At 40.9% G+C, this 25,181-nt stretch overlaps 1 protein-coding gene and 1 non-coding gene across 8 annotated transcripts; both read left to right on the top strand.

The window, feature by feature from the left end:
- The first annotated feature begins 2,692 nt into the window (after positions 1–2,692).
- LOC134341111 (bromodomain-containing protein 2-like) lies at positions 2,693–24,727 on the top strand. 7 transcript variants are annotated; one of them, XM_063038877.1, is made up of 13 exons: positions 2,693–3,086; positions 7,235–7,377; positions 7,739–8,048; positions 10,435–10,572; positions 10,731–10,866; positions 13,972–14,192; positions 15,484–15,846; positions 17,334–17,462; positions 18,446–18,652; positions 19,360–19,583; positions 19,957–20,267; positions 22,481–22,600; positions 23,122–24,724. In XM_063038877.1, exons 3-13 carry the CDS (start codon positions 7,818–7,820, stop codon positions 23,259–23,261), a joined length of 2,220 nt encoding a protein of 739 aa, XP_062894947.1. In that variant the 5' UTR covers positions 2,693–3,086; positions 7,235–7,377; positions 7,739–7,817; the 3' UTR covers positions 23,262–24,724. The 7 variants fall into 7 exon arrangements, with proteins under 7 accessions (XP_062894947.1, XP_062894948.1, XP_062894945.1 ...); XM_063038880.1 differs by lacking the exon at positions 2,693–3,086 and adding an exon at positions 4,300–4,393; XM_063038879.1 differs by lacking the exon at positions 2,693–3,086 and adding an exon at positions 5,602–5,654.
- On the top strand, positions 13,698–13,837 carry LOC134341114 (small nucleolar RNA SNORD10). The gene has a single exon (XR_010016707.1). It is a non-coding gene; the product is annotated as a small nucleolar RNA SNORD10 (small nucleolar RNA).
- Positions 24,728–25,181: the final 454 nt, after the last annotated feature.

The raw sequence follows: 25,181 nt of genomic DNA, 5'->3' as shown, positions 1-25,181 counted from the left end.
GAGAGACAGGAAACTAGTTTTGCCATTCCTTAGATGGAACATTTACAGTATGTCTACAGCATGTAGGTTATTGTTTTTTATAGGCATCCGTTAGTCTCGAGAGACCATGGATTTGCGCCTTGGAAAGTTTCCAGGGTGTAGGCCTGGGTAAGGTTGTATGGAAGACCGGCAGTTACTCATGCCGCAAGTCTCCCCTCTCCACGCCACTGATGTTGTCCAAGGGAAGGGCAAGGGCTGATACAGCTTGGCACCAGTGTCGTCGCAGAACCATGTGTGGTTAAGTGCCTTGCTCAGGCTATTGAATTTAATAATATTATGGAAACTTATTTGCATCTAGCAGTGTCCATAAAATGGGCAATCGTAATCCAGGTACAGCCTGTATTTGGTTGTTGCACAGTAGTATATTAAGTTTACTAGGAAACTGAGTGCAGGAAAAGGGGTCACAGTGTCTATGAAAGGAGCATGGGAAACAGAGACCCAGTATGGAAACTGAGCCCTGTTGAGCCAGATGCTGAACCATTACAGTTTCTGATCAATTGGACACTAAATTATTGGAGTTTTACTGCATTGAGAGTCCATTTGATTACAGGAGTAAGGAAATGTGATGGCATTTGCTACTCCTGGACCTAATGTTCTCTAGGTAACCTTGTGAATTAACTTGATTGAGTTAATCAATTAACCTTCTCATCTCTAAATGAAAGTTTATGCTGGTTGAAGATTTTTCAATGTCAGTGTTGTTAACATAGAACTTTACAGCACAGTGAAGGTCTTTTGAATCAAGATATTGTACCAACCTTTCAGCCACTCTAAGATCAATCAAACCCTTCCCTCCCATGTAGCCCACTATTTTTCTATTATCCATGTGTCTTTGTAACAGTCTCTTAAATATCCTTAATGTATCTGTCTCTACCACCACTCCTGGCATCATGTTCCATGTACACATCACTCTTTGTGTCATAAACCTGTCTTTGACAACCCTCCCCCTCCCCCATACTTTCCAACAATCACCTTAAAATCATGCCCGTTCATATTAGCCATTGCTGCCTTGGGAAAAAGTCTCTGCCTGTCTACTCTATCTATCCCTCTTAACATCTTGCACACACCCATCAAATCACTTCTCAATAGACAGTAGGTGCAGGAGTAGGCTATTTGGCCCTTCCAGCCAGCACTGCCATTCACTGTGATCATGGCTGATCATCCACAATCGGTACCCTGTCCCTGCCTTCTCCCTATATCCCCTGGCTCCACTATCTTTAAGAGCTCTATTTAACTTTCTTGAAAGCATCCAGAGAATTGGCCTCCACTGCCTTCTGAGGCAGAGCATTCCACAGCATTCTCACCCTCCTACACTCACTGACCTCCAGGCAGGATATATTCCATTTATAACCAACCTCTGCCTTCTATGTGCAAACCACTTCTGAATCCACATGGAGAGGTTTCCCTGGATCCCATGACTCCTGACTTTCTGAATGAGCCTACCATTGGGAAGTTTATCAAATGCCTTACTAAAATTCATATACACCACATCCAGCGCTCTCCCTTCATCAACCTGTTTTGAAACATCCTCAAATAATTCAGTCAGGCTCGTGGGACATAATCTGTGCCTCTCAGAGTCATGCTGACCATCCCTGATCAGAGTATGCTTCTCCAAATGCTTGCATTGGAAAAGATCTTTTCCAATAATTTGCCGCCACTGAAGTGAGACTTACTGGTCTATAATTTCCAGGGTTATCCCCACTCCCTTTGTTGAACAAAGGAATAATATTTGCCACCCTCCAATCATCTGGAACTATTCCTGTGGATAGTGAGGATGCAAAGATTATTACTAAAGAACATTAATCTTTTCACTCACTTCCTGTAGTAAACTGGGATATAGCCTCTGTTGAGCCAACTTAGCTGGATTTCTCTTACATATTGGCAGTAAGGACATTATGAGCTAAACTGACTGCTTGTCTGGTTCTAAACTACTGATTGCCCCACTTTTGTGTTCACATATAAACCTAACCTCAAGATGAGCATTCATTAGCAACCAAATCTATTATTCTGTAAGTACTCTGAGTTTACATTTAGAAATTAGACCTTGGTAGGGAAACTTTCCAGTGACTTTAGTTCCTTTCTTGATTCTCTTGACATGTTTGCAGCTGCTGTCGCACGACTAACTGAATGACTTTGGGAAAGGGAAAATACACCAGGACAAGTACTGTACGCCTTTGGCTTGACTGTTACTGATTTATTCAGCACAGACATTAAACATGTGGGCTGCTTTTAATGTTGCACAATTTACTCAGATACTGAGTATTTCAAGTTAATCAGGTACTAGAATAAAGTTAAATTTTGGTTACAAAGCAGCATCGAGCGTGTGGGCTTGGATATCAAAATATCAGTTTTACCCTTGCTGAACAGCCGTTGCTGTCAGACATTTTAATATTTTTGGCACTGCAGATACTGAATGTGTCATTAACCTTGTGTACAGCTTTTATAAATTATGCTCAGTTGTGCGCTAAATTTGATTTTTGTCCTGCTCCTAATTTTGCACCAAAGGTTTGCTGCAGAGCCCTAAACCTTGCTAAACATAGAAACAAAGATGTGAGGGGCAAATCCATGAGGACAAGGGAATTGGTACTACGCGTGCGCACAGCCTGTCCGCTCCCTTCCCCCACTCTCTGCGCACGCGCAGTACGGTGCCAAGCGGTAGCACGCCGACATTAACCCGAAGCCGCCATCACAGTCGAGACACCCGAGAGGGTTAAAGAGCATGTAAACGCCGCCGCTACAGAACTGATATTCACGGGAATCGATGCATTGTGATGTTACTGTTGCATTTCGAGGGGAGAATGCCGGAAAAAGAGCGACGGGGACAAAGAAAAAAGTGGTTAAACGGCGACTGTTCGTCACGTGACCGGAGGTGGCCAATGGGCGGGCGCCTGCGGGGCGAGCGCTGACGTAGCCGGAGCTTTTCTTTGTTAACATTTTGTGGAAAATGGAGGAAAAAGGGCGGTTAAAAATGAGCGGCCGTACTCGAGCACGACGCAGGGGACAGGAGAGGAGACGGCCGAGGCGAAGGCAGCGCGGCCGCGGGGCACAAGGTGAGGAACGAGTTTGATTTCGGGGTGAATTGTCGGCGAGGGGAGGCTGCTGTGTCATGTGACCGGCAGCAGCCAATTAGCCGTCGAGCTGCCGAAGTAGTGGCCGTTAGTAAATGGAAGCTGGGACAAGATTTCGAACTAAATTTAAAATTAATCGCTGGCTAAACGGCCTCCAGCGCACGGCTTTAATGTATATCGGATAGGTCTCGGCCGTTCACCTCGGGAAAAATTACACGAATATATAAATGTTAAAAAAAAATCTCCATTCTCCTTTGGTAACTGTCAAGCTAATTTGTATTGCCTATTTTAAAACATTGTGGATGTTAAAGTGAAAGAATTGGGACACAATTACTCAGTGTCCTGGGGCTAAAAGCACGGCGGCGACTGCCCGCTGTTGGGGAGGCGTAGCAAACGCAGTTCCTTCTGTTACATCATATTTGTGGCCCTTGATTCACCCTTTCGACTTCAGCTTGTTTTTTTTAACAAATTCAGGCAGTGGGTGGAAAACGGGCACCGTTGCTGAGGTGGCAATTTAGGTGGGAAGGGGAGGGGGCGGGTTGTTGTACCCGAGTCTCTGCGGGTTAGGCGGTGGGCTGGTTATCCTCTACCTATCCTATTTTTGCTGTGTAATGCTGCCGAAGATGGCGGCCTCACCCAGCCGCTGGATCACAGGCAGCTTCCTCGGGCAACAGCGGCTTTAGTAGTACACCACCGCCTTCCTTGCTCCCTGTTATAATCCCTGCTCCCCTTTACTGCCCTCACCCCCCAACCTGGCGGGGAGTCTACTGTGGGGACTCAGCTGCCACGATTGGATGCCTCCCTCCCACTCCCGGGTGCAGTCCCCGCTTGAGGAGTCACAATTGGGCTGTTACCCCTTGTTATTACATCCGTCTCTGTTTAATCTCCCTTCCCCTCTTTTGCCTAACCACCTGATTATTTTTCCCCTACCCCTCCCTGTTGTGTAATGGCTGACTTATCCCTGCTCCCCCTCGCCCCCGCCGCCGGGCCGGCCGCGTGACTCGGTCGCGCTTTCCAATCCCAGCCCGCTGCGCCCCGGGCTCCCTGCTCACATGACATTTACCGTCCAATGGCCGTGCGCGGCGTGTGATGGACGGGCGGACTGTCTGCCGCGCTCGGCCAATCGGCGGCGGCCGCCGGGAAGCGCTGGGTATAAAATGGCGTGCTCGAGCGCTGCGGCGCCATTTGCTTTTTGCTGAAACCGGAGCGGGAGAGACGTCGAGAGAGGCGAGTGGACGCGCAATCAGGCGGCATCTGATGGACACGGCCACTCATCCGGGGCTCGACAGGTACGGCAGAGCAGTGCAGATCCTCGGCCGTGTAATGGAAGGAGTATTGAAGAGAATTGGAAGGGCAAACAGGCAGAAAATGCCAGACGCGGAGAGAGTACCCGGGGAGCTGGAGCAGGCCCGGCAGCCGGGGCCGCCATTTTCTGCCATTCACAAACAGTATATACATACAGTACACATCCGGGCTGGGTTGCAGGGGAGTGCGCTCACTCAACCAGGGCCGATACCACAATCAATAAATTGTAGCAATCATTTCCATGACTATTTCGATTTATCTGAACAGCGTTCTGACCAAAAGGATAATATTTCTCTGTTCTGCATGTGTAGTTTTATCCGTTTTCTTTTTAACCACATTTCCAAAATGCTGCGGCTTTTAAGTTCAGAGGATATGTATACAGTATATTTTATATAAACTATTCGGATAATGCATTCGGTCAACAATATTTTTCATATGCAATTCTCAGTATTTATTGCGTCCCAAAAACTTAAGAGCCACTGAAGTTCTGTCCGATGTTCGATAATGATTTTCAGTTTGAAAGCTACCATGAAAACTGGCAAAAATTCGGAACAGTTACTGTCTTGTTGGAAAAAAATTTGCTAGCCCTGCATGTAATTTGTTTTAACATTAATTTGACTCCGTATCTCTATACACTTATTCTAGTACAACACATGGGTTCATGTTCACAAATTTCAGTCTGATGGGGTCAATGAATTGGAAATAATACGGTGGTATATTGTTAACTATTTGCACTGTACTGATATTTGTCAAATTAAAAATTATCAAACTGTCATCTTATGCTTTGTTTTTATTTGGATTTCTTTAAAATTTCAGCACTAAAGAGTCATTTGCGTTGTTTGTAAATGCCATTGTTCCTATAGTGCAGGTATTGAACAGACTTTTTAGCTCTGAAAATCAAATATGATTTTATTGAGGCAGCGAGGGAGGGGCTCCTGGACAAGTAGCCATGTGGAAATGTGTCATTGTAGCATAGTGGGCGTGTGCTGATACATCAAATGTCATTGCTAAGGAATACTGTCTGAAGTGTGGACTGTATGTGTTTTTGCTGTGGATTTTTTTTGTATGCCAGTATTCCTATAACTACTTAAACTGAGGTCACACGTGGTGCCCAAATATCCTTTAATTTTATTTTTAATCTCTCCTCCTCCCCCCCCAACAATTTTTTTTTCAGGTGCTTATCGCTATTTCTCATTTCTGAAAACAGAACAGGGATTGGGAATTGATACAAGCCTATTTAGATAAGTGAGTTTCAGGCCACCTTGTATATTTTCCAAGCATTATTTACTCTTGAGTTTGCAGTTTCAGTGAATGATTTTGGCTGGCAATTACTACTTTATCCCAGGGTGTCCCTCAGGGATTTGATGATTCATGTTGTATTTGACTATGGAAATCAAAGTTTAGTTCACCTTTGCTGTATTTCATTGTTTACATTTTTTAGTCATGCCTTTCTGCTGTTAAATTTGTATTCTTGCCTTCATGCATACTCACCAGTTGAGCTCCAGAAGTTTGTTCCTTTCGTAAAGAGAAATGGGATTGAGGGTTAGCTCTAGCATTTAGTGGGAAGTTTGAATTGTTGGGAGTGTGTGTGGTCACAAACTGCACTAACATCTTGGTTTTGGTGAAAATTTCCTCCTTTGCTTAAGTGGTTGTTAGGTGAAGTTTTGTATTGGGCTAAGTCAGTTGGGGTTATTCACTAGCCACTAAGTTAAAGATGTTGCGCATTGGCTGATGGTGACCTTTGGTGAGGATGCATGTTGGCAGTACTATTTCATAGGCCTTGAGTGGGTTGGAATATGGTCCCTACTTTTCCAGAGGACACGATTGTTCCAAGTTAATACAAACTGGTTTGATATAATCCATGTACTGTATAAAAACTGTAAAGCGTGTTCAGATTGTTCCATTGTCTTGTTCAACCTTTTTAAATCAAATCCCACAAGTCTGCACTGAGTGAAATCTCTTGTGTTATATGGTTTTAAGTGTTTCAGTGTACTCCTAATGGTATTTCTGTATCTTCAAGCTACTTGGAGCCTACTGCGTCTGTTAGCTACAATATCTTCTCTCCTAACTGCACACAGTTGCTGTAACTTTTAACCTGGATGTGTTGCTCCTGATCTGATTCTCAAGTTCTGGTAGGGTTAGTTACCTGCTGATATTATTGGCTGTTAGTGACTGGATAATTTGGAAATGTTATGTGCTTTTACCACTTTACATGCCACTGCACATGATATTTATGGTGTGACTATTGAATTGTTGATTGTAATTAGAAACAGGTTTAAATTCAAAATGATCCTTTAAAATAGTGTAATAATGTAAACAATAATCGGATAGATATGCTTGCCAATGGGCTTTTTTGGAGTTCAGGGCAATTTATAGCCATAAATATGGCCTTAATCTGCTTTTAAACCCATCCTTGTTTGTAGTTGAAACGTTAGCATTGACAATATATAGAGTCAGGAATTATTAGATTGTACAAGTTAATGTTTTTTGACTAACTGTTTACATAAGGCATTTTGTATTTACTGTGAGAATCTACTGAGGTGGTGAGAAATTGGTACAAGGTAATTCATGCTGGAGTACAGTTGTAAGCTTTTTGTGGGATTACGTGGTGATCATGTGACACTAATATGGATGGTTTGAAGTGTGGAGTTTCTGATTTTGTGCTTTGGATCTTGAGCAGCATTTTATCTGCTTTGGCCAGTATTTATTAATTTGAAGTTTTGGAAATGGATTCTGTTTCTGGGTGTAAGTGACAAATTGAATGCTGCTATTTTTTTTAAGCACTTGAACTTTGTATACCCTTTTTTGCTTTTTGTTTCTTATAGCAAAATTCCCCATGATGAACTTAGAATTATCAGGACTGAACAGTACTGACGACAAAGAAGACGATCTACAGCCAGGCCTTTAAGTAGTTGCCTCTATAGGGGATTCTCAGCAAACGAGCAACTGTTAGCCTGGTTTCCTAGTGGTTGGTATTTTTTATTTTATTTTATTATTTTTGTAAATTACACTATACAGTTAGTAAGGTTTGAGTGTTTACAGGATAATAGTGGATAACTGTGATGATGGGAGGGCATGTCTGGGTACTCTTCACTATAATGGGTCTCAAATGTTCAGGTGTCAATTGTCCTGCTGCAGAATACCAAAAAAATCTGCCATATAAACATAACGAAGGAATAGTCTGGAGACTTTAAGCCACCATCTGAACACAGTGCTCTGTGGATTAAATATACCATAGAACCCATGTGTTGTGTAGATGCATTTCTGTAACATTGGGGTATTTGGTGTGGTGAGTGTTAAGTTTATTTTCTCTTTTTTTTAAATCAAAGGTTACAGGGGGACGCTGGTAATGGGATAACTGGGCTGTCTGGTGATCCAGCATCTGGGAAGCGCATCCGCAAACCATCTATGCTTTATGAAGATTTTGAGAGTCCCACGGTGGCCATGTCTACTTCCGTTCATTCTCAGAACAATTTTGTTGTTAGTCCTCCTCCACCAGAGGTTTCAAATCCTAAGAAACCTGGGCGAATGACCAACCAGGTCCAGTACATGCAGAAAGTGCTCATGAAAGCCCTTTGGAAGCATCAGTTTGCATGGCCATTCTACCAGCCAGTGGATGCAGTAAAACTCAGTCTCCCGGTGAGTGAGAAGTCCTTCTGTGGAAGCTGTGAATTATGTGTGGTGTATGGTGAATTCCTATACAGTGCACTAACAACTGCAATATTTTGAATGGGTGGAGAATCATTCATGATGCATCTATAGGGAATGGGGAATTAAATAGAGGCAAGTACCTCTCACTGGAACTTGAGACTGTGTTAAGTGTCAAGCCAGCAATTTGGCATCGTTTTTTTAAAAAAAGCTAAAGAAATACAGGGTGCGGAGAGGAACACAACAACATGGGTAAAATACTATTTCATAAGTATAGAAAGGGTCTTAGAAAATTTCCAGCCTAGGAGGTGGCCATTTGGCCCGTTAAGTTTATGTCAGCTCACATGATTCCCACCAACCCTATTATCCCCATTTATTTTCCTCTGATGATTTCCCTCTCATTTTATGTTCATATTGGTTGAAAAGGGGCTAAGCAGACTAATCCTGTCTTTGGGCCTGTAACCTTGCAGGTTATGACTCCTAAGTACACTACATACAAACTACTTTTTAAATGACCTGACTGCTGTCCTAACTCAAATGTTCATTTAACTTTTATCCTCTTTCTTGGAGGCCCACTAGTGTTATGGTGGTGGGCAGTGATGTGAAGGAGAGTGGGTGATGTAGTAAAGGAAGCCTTCCAGACTAATTCTCTTAACTTTTGGCCTGGTAGTCATGCAGTTGTCTTCTGCCCTCACTCTTGGATTGCAGAATAATAGCTTCCTGAATTGTGCTATATTTAAACCAGCTAAAATGCCAAAAAATAGTTGACTCTTGTTGGCAATAATTACCAGGTAACTATTTGCAGCAAGCCACTTAAATAGCTATTGGAATCAGAATCAGGTTTATTATCATCTGCATGTCGTGAAATTTGGAGAATATAGTTGCTTTGGGGATTGTGCCCCTTAGCCAAACTTTTGCATATTTACCATAAAAGCTTTAAATTCCTTGCCATAGGGTCAGCAAACAACTACTTCCTGGTAATGTGTGTCAACTGACCCCAAAACTCATCATTTACCTGGTTGCTTTGTTAGTGATGTTTGTTCCTGGAGCATGATGGTTGTGTGATGCTGTCTTATGAGAATAGTTGCTGTCAACATAGTTGAAAGGAACCATATATTGTATTGCATTACTGTAATTAGCTGAAGGCTTTGGATACATTGGGTTTGCTTTGAAAATGCATCAGTAATACTGAGTCTGTGCAGATTTGCTATAGGTAAGATTGTGATTGAACCCAGATCAAGTTCAATTCCTGGCTTGTTCCATTATTTATCTTGGGAAATGCTGTTCTGCTCCTGCAATGCTGAAGTCAGTTACCATTTAATTATGACTCGGGTTTCACTTGGTCAATAAAAGCCATACACGAAAGAATAAGCAATACAGGCAAAGTTGTGTGTTATTCATCATACTCATTCAGATTAACAGGCAATTTGAATTAGATGGAAAGGCTGTTTCTAGTGAGGCATATTTCAAGTATTTTGCAGAAGGAATAAAATTTATACCAATACTGTAGACAAAAGCACCAGTTTAAGACTAGAGATGTGAGGTTTATCAATGATTTTTGGCATATCACTATGACTAGGCCATGGGAAACAGTTCCCCTGTCTTTGAATAAGCATCATTCTGCTGTCCATGCCTTGAACAGTTCTTCATAATGCTGCACATGGGTAATGTATTGCATTGTTTGTGATTGTGCCGAAATACATAGGCGATATCGCTGAACCAGTTTCTTGGAGTCAACATTTTGTGAAGCCTAGGAGGGATTTTCATAATTTTTTTCCTTAAACATTGGGCCACCGCTGCGATTTTGTGATTTAATTAAGATTACAGTCTGTCATGAGCCTTGTGGCCCATCAGGCTGGTGCTCATGCCGGTTTCCGTGGTGTGAGGCGACTGAGAGTACGAGACTCTTCCACCCCGCCCCCCCCCCCCCGGATAGGACATCAGTCTATTGTGACCCCTCAGTTGGGTAGACTGGAGCATTGTGTGGTTAAGTGCCTTGCTCAAGGACACACTCACTGCTCCGGCTGAGACTTCAACTATGACCTTCAGATCGCTAGTCCAACGCCCTGACCACTTAGCCATGCGTCACACTATTTTTAATCAATTTAAGCTAATTTATTAAGTCTATGAAAAAGCTGAACCCAGAGAAGCAGTTTAAAACATCCCACTATGGAAACTGGGTAATTAGATTAAATTAATAAAGTAAATTTGGTAATCATGAATCTACTGTCTAAAACAATATGACTTTCTTTAGCTGTTTCCTCATTTGGAATGAGAAAATGCTAATGTCGGTATGAGAGTCTCTGCTCAATGAACTAATGGATAATATAAATAATGTTTGGAAAGCTTCACAAGATGTTTAATTATTTTATTGCAGGATTACCACAAGATAATCAAACAGCCGATGGATATGGGTACTATCAAGAAGCGTTTAGAGAATAATTACTACTGGAGTGCCAGTGAGTGCATGCAGGACTTCAACACAATGTTTACTAACTGTTACATTTACAACAAGGTAAACACTTTTTCCAATTCATTGAAGCTTTCCATTAACGCAATCGTTAATTGGGGATCTTAGAATTTTAAATTTAGTTTGATTATGTTTTGAATATGGTATGATATTAATGAAGAGATTTCCTGGGAGGTGTAATTTTTGTTACCTATTGTTCACAGCCTACAGATGATATTGTGCTGATGGCTCAGACTCTGGAGAAACTTTTTCTACAGAAAGTGGCACAGATGCCCCAGGAGGAAGTGGAACTAACACCAGCTCCAAAATCAAAACATTCTAAAGGCCGCAAGACCGGGGGTAAGGGCAAGCATTGGCATCAGAGTGTACCTTTTTTTTGTTACTTAAATTTGGAAACAGTGGCAGCTGAGAATCTTCAACTCAATGTTATCTGTTCCGTCTTCCACAGATCTCTGTTTCCGACATTTTGGTTTTATTGGCACCCATTCTTTTATTATCTTAAACTTTAATTAGCTTTTCCCTTAAACATCTGTATCTTAAATGCATTCCTGATTTGTATAATTTTCCTTTATAATTAAACAATTAAAGCTAGTGTGCCGTTCTGATAAATCTTTTGCACTTCCCTTCAAGGCCAATATGTCCATCTTAAAGTGTGGTGCCCAGAACTACTCGCAGTACTCCGGTTGTGGTGTAGCCAGGGATTTGCGTAGCTTCTACCCGCTTGTGTTCCAGTCCTGTAAGGCCAGCCTTCTATTGGCTTATTTGATTATTTTCTGGACCTGTAACATTTTAATCTGTACCTTGACCCCCGAATCACAACTGAATCTAGCTTCTTCACGCTTTAGAAACTACAGATGTAGCCATTTCCACTGTGGGTTCATTTGTCATAGCTTTGTCAATTTGTATATTTGTGTCTTCGCTTCTTCGCTATTCAACACTTTCATCTATACTTCAAATGTCTCCTGATTGAAATTGGAACTTGCATATGTGGCCTCCTGTTCCATCCAATTCTTCAGTGTTTGTCATTCTTTAACAACAACATTCCTATTTCTTGATGTCTGGAATCTTTGCTTGTAAAATTTGCAGCAGAATAATCAGTCAACATGTCTGTTGCAATGCCCATATTTTAATTTGCATCATCAAGAGTTCTGTTTTCAAGGGATCGTTTTGATGTTCCTAATCTAAACAAAGCACTTTGTACTAGTTGTGCTCCTTGGAAGTTTTTTTGTATTCTTACTACTTTTGAGTTTCTAATTGTCAGCATCTGCTACTCTTTTTAAATTTGTGTTTCTTGGTTATAGGTTGGGAGTCTGGAACTCTTGCCTCAATTATATAAACTGAGCACCAATGCATGTCCATGCATTGCCTAGCTAATAATGAAATTTTGCTCTCTTGGTATCACATTGCTTCATACTATCAATCTATAAAACTTAAATTTGCCCAGAACTAGGCTTTTGATATCTGCAGGCCTTGAATCTGCAGTTGGAGGCCTTCATGTTACATCTGCTACTAGGAGAGTTAGCTGCATTAACCTTCTAACCATCTTTTCCCTTGAATACTTGTACCTCAAATTACCTCTAGTAAAGAGAACATAATCGAATTAGTGCAACACACACAAAATGCTGGTGGAATGCAGCAGGCTTGGCAGCATCTATAGGAAGTACAGTTGAAGTTCCTGACGAAGGGTCTCGGCCAGAATCGTCAACTGTACCTCTTCCTATAGATTCTGCCTGGCCTGCTGCGTTCCACCAGCATTTTATGTGTGTTGGTTGAATTTCCAGCATCTGCAGATTTCCTTGTGTTTGTGTAATCTAATTAGAGGCTACTTCTACACAACTATTTCCTACCACCTGCCTCATTCATCGTTTCTCTTTTTGTTGTTAATTCAGTCTTGACAAAACCAGTATCAGAGCAAAGAACTAAGGCCCCTTCAGCTATCCATTACTAATGGCTGCTTGTTATATTCTCCCAAGTTTGTTGGTTTGGAACTGGCTATTTAATTTACTGCATGTACTCTGTATAAAGTGTTTCCAATAGTTGGGTCACACTTGCCCTGCTCTGTTTTGTTTGTAGGTTTTTCTATTCTTACATTAACTTTATCACTACATCATTTTGTTTGTGGCTTGGGTAGTCCAGGTTCCATCTTTTGGTCCTGTTCTTTAAGTTAACTCCTTGAACTTGATACCTCTTAGCTATTCACGTTTTATTGATCTTGAGAGGGATAGTGACTAGATTTTGCCTTCAATGCCATTTCAATTTGATCTGAAATTCCCTTCCCCTGGCATAATATAGGCATAGTTCCTTACTGGTTTGTGTGCATTGCTTGTGGATGATAGTCGTTCATTAGTTTATTTAGTTATACGGTGCACAGTAGGACCTTCTGGCCCTTTGAGCAGCACTGCCCCAGCAACCCCACTTAACCCTAACCTACTCACAAGACAATGTACAATAACCAGTTCACCTACCTGGTGTGTTTTTATACTGTGTGAGGAAACCAGAGCATCTGGGGAAAACCCACGCATTCCATGGGGAGGATGTTCAGGCTACTTGCAGATGACACTGAATTAAACTCCAATGCCCTGAGCTGTAATAGCGTTGATCTAACTGCTACGCTGCCTTCTCGTTTACATTTCCCCTGAGGTGTACATTTTTGCACATGACAGTCCTATACTGCCACCACACTCCTGAATTTTGCCTGTAGGATGAAGTAAACTGTTCAATTACTGCATCCATGAATATCAAATGCCTTAATTTCCACTCTAGTGACTGTTATTTTTGCCATTTTTATTTTCAAGTAAAGTAAACACCCACTGAATGACTCTTTTAAATGCAGTTTTAAGCATGCATGAGCTGGTGCAGGAGTCAAAGGCAGAACCTTAGTACATCTTGTCTGTGACCAGATTCTCATCTGTCTTCTATTTAAGATAGTTTTAATTGAAATTTATGTTGACTACATGCCACATTAAGATTTGTAGTCCAGTAGTAATTCTTTTTGATCTGCTCCTTTTTTGTTTTCTTTGTGAATAAATAGACTTCACAATAAACATCCTGATATGCCAAATGTGGTCAGTTGAACAGTTTTACTATCCTCTTATCCATACCCAAGATTTGCATTTAATCCATTGTAGAATTATACTTGAATGAAAATGGGAAGGGAATCGATGCTGTGCCATTTCATGATGAACACATGCGTGTCAACTGATCCTAGAGTTTTATCTTGTAACTGTCTCCTTGCTGACGTTTTGTCACCGAGTGATGTTGGTTACTAGAGGATTCTAGGAACATGATCATGCCTTGAATTCTGAAAATGGATGTTGCCCATTTTAGGGTTTGAATACATTTATTTTTTGGGGGGGAAGGATTGAAGTCCATTTAAAATATAGTATACCAAATAGTTACCTGTGTTGAGTGAGTTTTTAAATACTAATTGGTGCTTTTCTACAGGTGTGCCTTCTGCTCCTGGAGGAGTGACTGTATCTCAAGTCCCAATGGTATCGTCAGCGTCTCAACCAACTGCCTACTCTCCTCCAACACCAGAGGTACCCACACCTGTGCTTGAAGTGTCTCAGACTTCAGTTATATCTACACCAACTGTACACAAGTCTTCGCATTCTCCACCTCAGTCTGCTTTGGCAGTACCACCTCCTGCACAACCTGTCACAAAGGTAAGCAGGTCTCATAATTGAGGGTGGAGGATCAGGTTGGGGGGGGGTGTAGCTGGAGAGAAGAGAGTACTTTGAAAGAAAGTAGCTTTCGACGTATATAATGTGATCTAATGTCTTGTTAAGAAAGAGGAATGTTGGTTAATGAGCTTCCAGTAGTAGTTCAGTGGTTATTTATAATACTGTAATAATTAAAATATTAGCAGAATGTTACATTATTTTGTAGTTCCTTCTCAGTGACTATCATGGGGCACTTGAAACAACCTGCTTCCCAAAAAGAAAGTATTAGCTCTGCTTTTGAGTTCATTGTTGTCTGTCATCTCTTGCTGAATAATTTTACTCCAGATAAGTTGTCCTAATGTGTGCTTTTATGCTTTGTGGCAGATGGGTGTTTGGTCTTGTATATGATGCTTTCATTTACCTATTTCAGTTATTGTTTTCCATACTTTGCAAGTAATAGATTGACATGCCAGAGGAAGATTTATCAGCCCTTTTTAAGTGATGGCAGTGGTTACTTTGCTATAATCGTGTTCCTAACTGGGTGGAGGCTTTAGAAATTTTCATTTGATCTTTATAAGACCATAAGTTATAGGAGCAGAATTAGGACATTTGGTTCATCAGGTCTGCTCCATCATTCCATCATCCCTCTCATTATCCCTATCAATACTACACTCCTGCTGTCTCTTTGTCTTCATTACCTTTAATGCCCCTACTAATCCAGAACCTGGACCTGTCAGCCTCCACTTTAAATATGATTGTGCAGATTCAGCATCCTCTGGCTAAAGAAATTCCTCCTCATTTCTGTTCTAAAAGGATGTCACTCTATTCTGATGCTGTGCCCTCTGGTCCTAGTATCGCCCACTGTAGAAAATATCCTCTCTCCATCCACTCTATTTCGGCATTTCAAATTTCATTGAGACCTCCCCTCGTTTTTCTAAACATGGTCAAATGCTTTTCACGTGTTAACCCTTTCATTCCTGTAATAATTCTTTTGGATAAGGGACTCAAAACTATTTGCAGTACTCCATGTGAGGCATCGTTGATGGACCATTTTTTAAAAAAAATTGTAAATCTTCAGATTTGGAGGCTCTTGGGGAAATGCGTAGTCGGTTCTTTATAGAATGTGTTCCATGGGGTTTGTAAGCTTGTGACTGCAAAGCGTAGGCTGGTATCTTAAAATGTTAGTAGCTTGTAGTTTTATTTTTAGTGTTGACTTGGTGGAGAAAAGTTTGCTACTTTATTCATTGTGAGCAATAATGCAATTACTATGAGTAATAGATTCTGTTCTTTACAGAAGAAAGGAGTGAAGAGGAAAGCAGATACAACAACTCCAACCACCTCAGTTGTCACTACAAGTGGCGAGTCATCTCCTTCAGTAACTGAAAGCAAAGCTGCAAAGATTCCAGTTAGGCGTGAGAGTGGCAGACCAATCAAACCACCAAAGAAAGACTTGCCAGATTCCCAGCAGCATCAAAGTTCGAAAAAAGGCAAACTGAGTGAACAGCTGAAGTACTGCAATGGCATCTTGAAGGAGCTTCTGTCAAAGAAACATGCAGCATATGCTTGGCCCTTTTATAAACCTGTGGATGCCAAAGCTCTTGGGCTTCATGACTACCATGATATTATCAAGCATCCCATGGACCTGAGTACTATAAAAGTATGTTGCATCCAAGCAACACATTCTCAAATCATCATATTGTTTATACTTGGATACAGTGAAACCTGTACGCTCAACTGATTCCTATCTTCATGGTTCTGTTTCTCAGCCAAGGGCTTTTCTCACAAAATTAATTGTCTAGCTCCCACTGTAAGCAATCCTCTACCATTGAGGTAACATTTTTTGTTTCTTTAAAACAAAAAGAAACTAGTAATTTTTCATGGGATGAACTTCAAGTTTAATCAACCTTTTTTCCCTTCAGTCTCAAAGATGACTACTGAATGCAGGTTTCACTGTACCTTTATAACTGAATTTCTCGGCACACTGCTGTGCTGTTGGCTACATACTCTTGCTTGGAAATGGGTGTATGCACATTTGTTTGCTCATGTGCAGATATGTGGAAACATTTCAAGTTCTTACTCAGATCCTTCTGTGCCTTTGGACATTGCAACTTTTCCAAGCTGAATGAACTGCTAACAGCTCAGAAAAGTCTGAGCTATGATTCATAAATTCAAGTAGCAGTATTAGAAGATGCAGTTAGCCTGAACATTGAAACTAGAGTATTTCCAGTGTTAACTTCGTTCAAAAAAAAAGTACAGATAACGCTGAACTTCTAGACAGGAATAATTAAAGTGTACTGTGAACAAAATTCAGCCACATGCTAGATACGCAGAACTATCTGCTGTTCACCATGGTGGAATCTTAGCGCCGTGGCATGGTACTGGTGTTCCTTGAAATTGAGATTCACCCTCGTTTCTTTTGTCTTTTACAGAAGGCCTGACATCCTAGTTCTAGGCCTTCTCTATACATCTGAACATAACTAAGAGTTGTGTAATTTTTAGTGCCATTTTCCCTGTTTAGTAACTTCTAATTGCTGAAGCTTGCGAATAATTGTGGAAATAATGTGTATTTGGTACTTTAAATTATAAGTTATACTATTTGGTTAATTGGAATTTTACTTCTAAAGCTGTAATATTGTGGCTTTCTGTGTAGAATGACCTAAAGTTGCCCACCATCATGTCTAATCGTACATAAAATGGCTAAGTGCCTGATAAACTACTTTTTGATACATATTTTAATGATGAATATAATTATTGCGTAAAGCTGCAAAATAGTACTTCCACGTAAACGTTCATAATAAATGTGGGTGTTGGCCTCGCAACACACTCAAAATGCTGGAGGAACTCGGCAGGCCAGGCAGCACCTAGGAAAAGAGTACAATCGATGTTTCGGGCTGAAGCCCTTCAGCAGATCTTAAATGTAGCAAATTTTGCTTCGTTGACGTACTTGATGGAAGGAATAAATTCAATGTAAAATTTATCCTGTCATAGAAGCTACTTAAAGTTAAGAGTGCTAATAAAATGCTTAGATTTGAATGAAGAGATGAGTGATCCAATCAGTTTCTACTTTAATGTGCTGTTGGCAGATAAAGTTGCACTCTATTCCTGTGGTGCAGCTTGTTAAATATATTTTGTCTTTCCTCTTAGAGGAAAATGGATGAGCGTGAATACCAGGATGCACAGGAATTTGCAGCTGATGTGAGATTAATGTTCTCGAATTGTTACAAGTATAATCCGCCTGATCATGATGTGGTCGCCATGGCCAGGAAGTTGCAGGTACCTTCACCTTTGGTGTAAGAGGAATGTGTGTTTTAATAAGCTGATTTTTTTTTTGCTACTGTGTAATGCAGATTGCCTACTTTTTATTTTGAATAGTGGCCTGTTTTAGAGCATAAAATGACACTAATTAAAGGCAAAATGTTCTATATCTTGGAATGCAGAGATGGAAATGGCTGGAAATGTGTAGACAGCCAGTTACAAACACTTAAGTTTTTTTTTTGTTGCTATGGGTGCCACGGTCTATGGGTGCTACATAGCTGTTGGTGCAATGCTATTAGAGCTCAGGGTGTTGAGTTCAATTCCTAAGGAGTTTCTGTGTTCTCACAGTGACCATGTAAGTTTCCTCTGGGTGCTTTAGAGTCCTCCTACTGTCCAAAGATGTAGGTTAATTGGCCATTGTAAATTGTCCTGTGGTTAGGCTAGTGTTAAATAGGTGGGTTGCTGGGCGGTGCGGCTTGTTGGACTTGAAGAGTCTTCTGTGCTGTACCTCTAAATAGGTTCATCTTTTTGATTAGTTTAGCCCAACATTTACAGGTTTAGATTCAGCTGGTAAAATTTAAATATCCATGCCAATGAGGTAGCATCGATCTGATGAATTCTGCTGTGTGTTTTGTTGATTGGTCATAATTTTGCAGCCAAAGTGGACTTTCTCGCCACCCTTTTGTTAAGTCTTGGCAATGTTCAGCTATACTTTGTGATCTCGACCTGTGCATTCTTATGCATTTGTATTTACTTGCCCAACCAACACAACTACCTTTTTGATTTACCGGCCAGCTTGATGGGATTTTAGTCATCGGCATTTGTTTCCCTTCGCCCTCCTTTTATCTTTTTACTCTTGTTGTTAGGCTGGCTCTCTATAGGTTTTTTTTAACCTTGTAGACATCTTGTATGTTCTTGGCATTTGAAGCTGTCATTACTGAATTACATCATGGTGTGCACCAGTCACTAGGCTAAAGAAGTTCCATTTATTCTCATTTCAGGATGTCTTTGAATTCCGCTTTGCCAAGATGCCAGATGAGCCTCTGGACTTCACACCTCCACCTGCACCAACTACTCTCCCTCCTGTTGTGTCAAAATCATCATCTGATTCCTCCAGTAACAGTAGTAGTGGGAGCTCGTCAGACACTGAGAGCTCAGATGATTCCGAAGAAGAGCGAGCTAACCGTTTGGCAGAACTACAGGAGCAGGTTTGAACTAATACTATTGACTTGTTTGTTGGGACTTGTTTTAACAATGAAACTATACGTGACAGATATAACTAATTCCTTTGAAAAGATATGTTCATTGGAACATACAGTGAAGTGCATAGTTTTGCATCAATGACAAACTGTCCGAGGATTTGTTGGGAGCAGCTCACAGGTGTCTCTGTTTCTAGCATCAGCATAGCATGCCCACAACTTACTAACCTGTGCACCTTCGGAATGAGAGAGGAAACTGGAGTACCTGGAGAAAATCCATGAACATGGGAAAAAAGTACAAATTTTTTTTTTTACTGTGTTGGGAATTGAACCTCAATCTCTGGCGCAGTAAAATGTTTCATTAACCACTACACTACTGTGCTATTTCTTATGCCAAATCTCTACATGCATAATGTGGTTAGGTTCATGTGCCTCACTTCTTTTACAAATGAGGGTAGTTGGTCTTCTAGCTATAAGAATGACTTGCTATTTCAAGCAGAAACAGGAAAAAGTCCAGTTTCCTTAATGTTGCCCCACACTTTCATTTTAAGGGCTAATTTGAGAAATTTATTCTTTTGCAAATATTTTCAATTCAGCACTTTTGTCTTGGGCCAATAGGAAATAACTTTGTTGCATTCTTAATGCCGCTTCTTCCAGGAGAAAGGTAGAGCTGTATTTTAGGATGGGTTGTAATTAAATGATGTTTTCTGTTGTAGCTAAGAGCCGTTCATGAGCAGTTAGCAGCACTATCACAGGCTCCTATGTCCAAACCAAAGAAAAAACGGGACAAGAAAGAAAAGAGAGATAAAAAGAAGAAGAAAGAGAAGCACAAGATGAAAGATGAAGATGACAAACTGCTTAAGCCATCCAAGTCAAAAGCAGCACCGAAAAAACAGTCGAAAAAGGCGACTGGAGGCAGCAGTTCGGGTGGTAACAATAAGTGAGTGTTACTTGACTGGCATTAACACTAGACTGAATTGTGTTGAAATTTCAATATTACCTTTTTTTTGGATCTAGTTTTAAAAATCTGCAAATATTTAAAAATTAACGTTGGATTGCTTTATACAGAGGTACGATGCAGCATATACTTTTGTGCACCATGTTAAGTGAGCGCTTGTTCTGGGAACATATGGGTGATATCAGCATTTGGTGACTGGACTTGGGTTCCCTTTTAATATTGCTGTTCTATATTTTGGTGCCAGAGTTTGAACTGCCATTCCTTTGTCAATGATTGGTCCAATTCAGGAATTGGGTACTTGGTTACTTGCTAGAGAAGATTTTATTTAATGTTGCATTTTTGGGCTTGTTTATAGGCAGTCTAAGAAGGCAAAGCAGCCTCCTGCACCGCCACCACCACCACCACCTGGTTATGATTCCGAAGAGGAAGATAACTGCAGACCCATGACATATGATGAAAAACGGCAGTTAAGTTTGGACATTAACAAACTGCCAGGTGACAAGCTTGGTCGTGTGGTACACATCATTCAGTCAAGGGAACCGTCACTACGAGACTCTAATCCTGATGAGATTGAGATAGACTTTGAAACTCTTAAACCATCCACTCTTCGGGAGCTTGAACGCTACGTAATGTCCTGTTTACGGAAGAAACCTCGAAAACCTTACTGTAAGTTTGAAGTGTGTTACAGTTTGGGCGTTTCTGATATTGAGACCAGTATTCAGCCTGTCCTTATGTGTAGACACTGTTACTATTCTGAAAAATTGCATTTGCTGGTCACATCAACAGTAGTTGTGCAATATGGGAAATGCACATGTTTCCCATGTTAGAGGAAGGTTCTACATTGCTATAAAAAACTCGGTTCAAAAGTTATGGGAAGGTGGAATGTCTGTGCATCTGTCAGGAAATGAAAGGTGATTTTAAAAACAATGCGACATTATTTTGTTGTGTATCTGCTATTTGGGAACGAATTTATAAATATGTATTGACAAACTTCTGTTGCCCATGTGCTGTAATTTGGGGACTGCCTTTAGTGGCCTTCTAGCATTAGTGTTTAAAGTTAAATTGAGGGTGTCAAAAAGGAGATTCTGAGGGATTGGCTAGTCTAGGGTATAAAAATGTTCGTGTCAGTTGGAAAGTTTACATATTCTCTAGTGCTGTATGTTCAAGGAGAATGGTAGCTTAAAAGACTTGGGAGTGAAGAGGGTGAGCAGATTCTTGACTGGTGCATTTTAACATATATGGGCTGGAGAGATGCATGTATCTTCTGAAGGAACAGTTTTGTTCTTTCCTTGTTGCTTGTATTATGCTCCAAAGGTCAGATACTGGCTCCCAACTTTCCAATGTCTGTTGTGTGTGTAGTACTTCAAAATTGTGATTTACTTAACGTGGATGAGTGTGTTTTCAACAGCATTGTCTCAGTGCCATATGGGACAAAGTAACCCTCTTAATAAATCTCCTCCCCTACTGCATAAATACTTCCTTCAGTATGGGGCTACATTCTATGCCATCTACAACAGAGGCCTTTCTAGGGCGTTTATTGCAGAGCACTTGCCAGACTGATGGTCTCTTGAGGCCTTCCCTTGATCGGGGTTAACCATGCATTCCAGCTGTCTGCATGGCATGTAAAGCCTGATTTATACTTCTGCGTCAAAAGTACGCCGTAGGTACCACGTTCCCTATGCCGTAGGGTGACATGCATCTCCCCAAAAAAGTAATTCGCTCATCGCAGTGATGCAGACTGCAACAACTGTGATTGCTCCGCTTGGTAGCATCGCATTTCCAGTTGTTTTTCTCTGCCATGCCTGTACACTGATGCGAAATAAGTGGTTGGAGACGATGAACCAAATCGTCAAATCTACCTGCTGACATCCGAAAATACTTGAAATGCATTTCCTTATCTGTGTCTCTCACGAAGAAACTCAACACAGTGGCTTAGAAACCCCACCGCCAACTAGCGTTTTGGCGGTGAATTGCAGGGTGATGCAGACAGAACAACGCATGCTCGCCACGGCCTAGGGCTACGCAGAAGTATAAATCAGGCTATAAATAAGTATTAAGCCAGTACGCAAACTAGGACTGTACGATATGGAGAGCAAGCTATTGCGCATAAAGTTGATAATCCAAAGGAATGCCTGAGACTAATACAGTTTGGCACCAGCAGCATTGCAGAAGCTGCTAGTCAGTGTTAAACTCAGTATAGGACTGCCTTACAAGACTCCCAACTCCTGATTTCTTTCACTCCCCCTCCCCTTTCAGGGGTTTATTCCTGAAGCCTTCCCCATGAATTGGTATAGCTGCTTTTGAGATCAGTTTTCTTTCAAGATGAGCTGCCAAACATGACTGACTAGCTTAATCTACCCAAAGCGACTGGTTTTAAGGTGCCAGTTACCTGCCTTTAACCCTCCTGTCAGTAGAAACTGTTCCACCAGGCTTAGTAGCTAAGCCTCACTTGAAGACTGGAAGATGGACTTAGTTGTCAGAGACTATTTGAGATGCACACCATTGGGAGCATTTAATGGGTAGTGGGAGCTTATCCCCTCTAGATCCCCTGGCCATAACAACCTTAAACGGATCTGGCCATCTCTAATCCCTGGGATAAAGATGGCAGGCTTGTGAGGATGAGAATGCTATTGCCTGTAATACTATTCTCTTCCTTGGTTGTATAAGTTTCTCACTTTACCCACTTCGTTGCATTGAAACTGGAACTTACTACCCGATAGTAGTGTAGGACAGGAATGTATCAAGAACTCAGTTTTTCAGCACCATTTAAGTGTGATTTAGGATGGAATACGTTTTCCTTGTGAAAGGTGTTCCTGTACTTAGAATTGAAAGGCCTTTTACCCGATTGTTGCTTTCAACTATTGTATTTGATATTCCAGCCAAAAAACAAGCAGGAAAGACCAAGGAGGAGCTGGCCATGGAGAAGAAGAAAGAGTTAGAAAAGCGCCTACAGGATGTTAGTGGCCAGCTGAATCCAAGTAAAAAACCTCCTAAGAAAGGTATGCCTGATAATTGAGAATTCATCTGATGTTCCTTTTTAGTCCCTCTTGTTCTTGGGTAACCTACAGTAATGTAATCTTAATTCAAAATATGCATTTCGGGTTTAATTAGATGTGGGTTGTGAGCAGGCTGCAGTCATTGTACAGATTTGTTTGGATTTAGTGATAATAAGCTGACCACAGCCGTAAAATATTTCAAGTAGTTCCCACACTGCAAGTCTTGAACAATGTTGACAGCTCAAAAAGGGGTTGGGTGTTAAGAGGGCCATTGGGCAGCATTTAAGTATGTCATAACCACTTTGAATTCAGCCCACTGAGTTGTGTGACAAGGCATTGACCACCCATATAAATGCTACATCAATCCCATTTTTATTTCTTACATTAATTCTCTCCAGATTCATGAGATGAGAAATTACGTATTTTAGAGGTCACATAACGTGCCCATTGGCCGCAGAGTTCATTGTGATTGATTATATTGAATACTTGGTAAGAGGAGTTTTAAATGAGATTTCTTTTTGTAGCAACTGAGAAGCCGGATCCAGTTCAGCCAGCGGGTCCTTCACGGCTCAGTGCCAGCAGCAGCAGTTCATCGGGATCTGACACCAGTAGCACTTCCAGCGGATCAAGTTCATCAGACACTAGTGATTCTGACTCTGGTTAGAGTTGGCGGATGCTTCGGCACGTTTCTTTTTGTGGAAATTAGATTAGGGTTGGTTCGAACTAATCTGCGGGGTCAGAAGAAGTATGAACCAAACTTGGGAGGTATCCTGTCCCCATGTGCCCATCGTTACTGGCTGCAGTGTACATGGTTTGATGTGATTATTTTTTTTACAAAAAAAGGAAAGGATAAAAAAATACATGTGATGCATCACAAGGACAGACCTGAGAGAGAATTATCCACTCCTTAACACATGAACTAGATCTCATAACTCATCTGTCTCCAAAATGTGTGCTGTTTTTGGGGCCAAGTGGGGACTGGAGTTGGGGTGTGGGAGGGTGCTATGGGGTGCTTAAGCCTGTTGCTTGGTTCCTCTTCCATCTTCAGTTGAGACATCTTGGCCAGGTCAAAGGAGACTGCAGCCTCTAAACAGAGTCCTCCTTGCGCAAAATCGTGGAGCATTCAGTATGCGGGGTGAGCAGTTTTGAACCTACCTGTGTAGAGTTGCTGTAAGCAGTTTTGTTTTGGAAGGTGTTTTTCCATTTTGAAAACGTTTTAAGCTGTTGGTCTCTGAACTGTCAATCTGAAACCCATGTAATGCAGCAGTCTTCAGAGGAAGTATTTTGAAGTTTTTGAGATTTTAGTTCTTTGCATCTTTTAATGTGGCTTGAAGATGAAGCTCCATCTTGGCTGTGAATGGTCACAGTAACAAACTGAGTTTCTGGTTTGGTTGAAAAGCATGTGGGAGCAGTAATCAACTGAACATGAGCAGAAGGGCTTGTGCTCTGCCCATTTTTATTCTTTCCACATCCAGTACTTGAATGCAGAGCAGTAATGCTGTACCAAGGTGGTGTTGGTCTGTGCACAGTGTGTAAGCAATTGCTTTGTGCCTATCTTATTTCCCCTCTTGGTTTGGAGTAGGCTGATTGGATAGTCTTGCTGGGTTATCCTCCTACTTGGTGCCGTCTTGGTGCACGCACAACCTAGTTTGGAGGGACGATTTTGTTCTTAATGTGTACAGTTTAGTTGTAGTCTTCACTTCTGCAAAGGTTACATGAAAAGCTGACAGCTAAATTTAATCTTTTTTTCATCCAGTTATGTGGTGTTTTATTTATTTTGTTACAAAATAATTATGTTTTATATTGTAAAGACTGAACCAATGTGCCTGTTGATGCAGGTATAAGAGTGTAGAGTGAGATTTTAACAAGTATTGTATATATAAAGATGCACAATTGAGAAGCATGTTTCTTAATGTAAAGGTGATTTTTATTTTTTATCTTAATCTGTAAAGTTTTTTTTCTACAGTCCGTTCTGGTTTTTTTTTGTTATTTGTAGAATTGGACCTCATGTAGCAGTTAACAACTTGTATGTGACAATGTATTTGTTAAACCTTGAGTTCTCAATGCTGTACAGTAAAAATGTTCTTTAAAACTGTCAGTTTATTAAATTGATTTGTTGGTTTAGGTGCTTTTCATTTGACAAGTTGTTAAGATGAGCACTATTTCCATAGAATTGGGTGAGAATAAGAGTAACCTTAAAGAAGGGATACTGTGTACACCTGAGGGAAATGGATCTAATTTGCTTTCATTTTTCAAATCACATTAATTTCCAAAGTCATGAATTTAAGTATTGTTACAGGTTAATTTAACCAATTGTTAGTTTATTTTCAAACAACAAATGTAAAATGTAAGAAATACCCTCAGCAGAATCTGACCCCAAATTAAAATGAAGAACCAAAAAGGTGATGATGTGGCATGTTATGAGGCTACATCCACACTACGCCAGATAATTTTGAAAACTAAGCCATTTCTCTTCGTTTTGACCCTCTGTCCACACTAAAACGGCGTTTTCATCCCCTGAAAAGAGATTTTCAGAAACAGTCTCCAGAGTGAATAAAATTGGAAAGGCCTAATATCCGTTGCA

This window comes from Mobula hypostoma, assembly GCF_963921235.1.
Source record: "Mobula hypostoma chromosome 5 unlocalized genomic scaffold, sMobHyp1.1 SUPER_5_unloc_1, whole genome shotgun sequence".
In the NCBI taxonomy this organism is placed as follows: domain Eukaryota; kingdom Metazoa; phylum Chordata; class Chondrichthyes; order Myliobatiformes; family Myliobatidae; genus Mobula; species Mobula hypostoma.
Note: the sequence above shows the minus strand (reverse complement) of the source record. Positions and strands in the feature narration are given on the sequence as shown.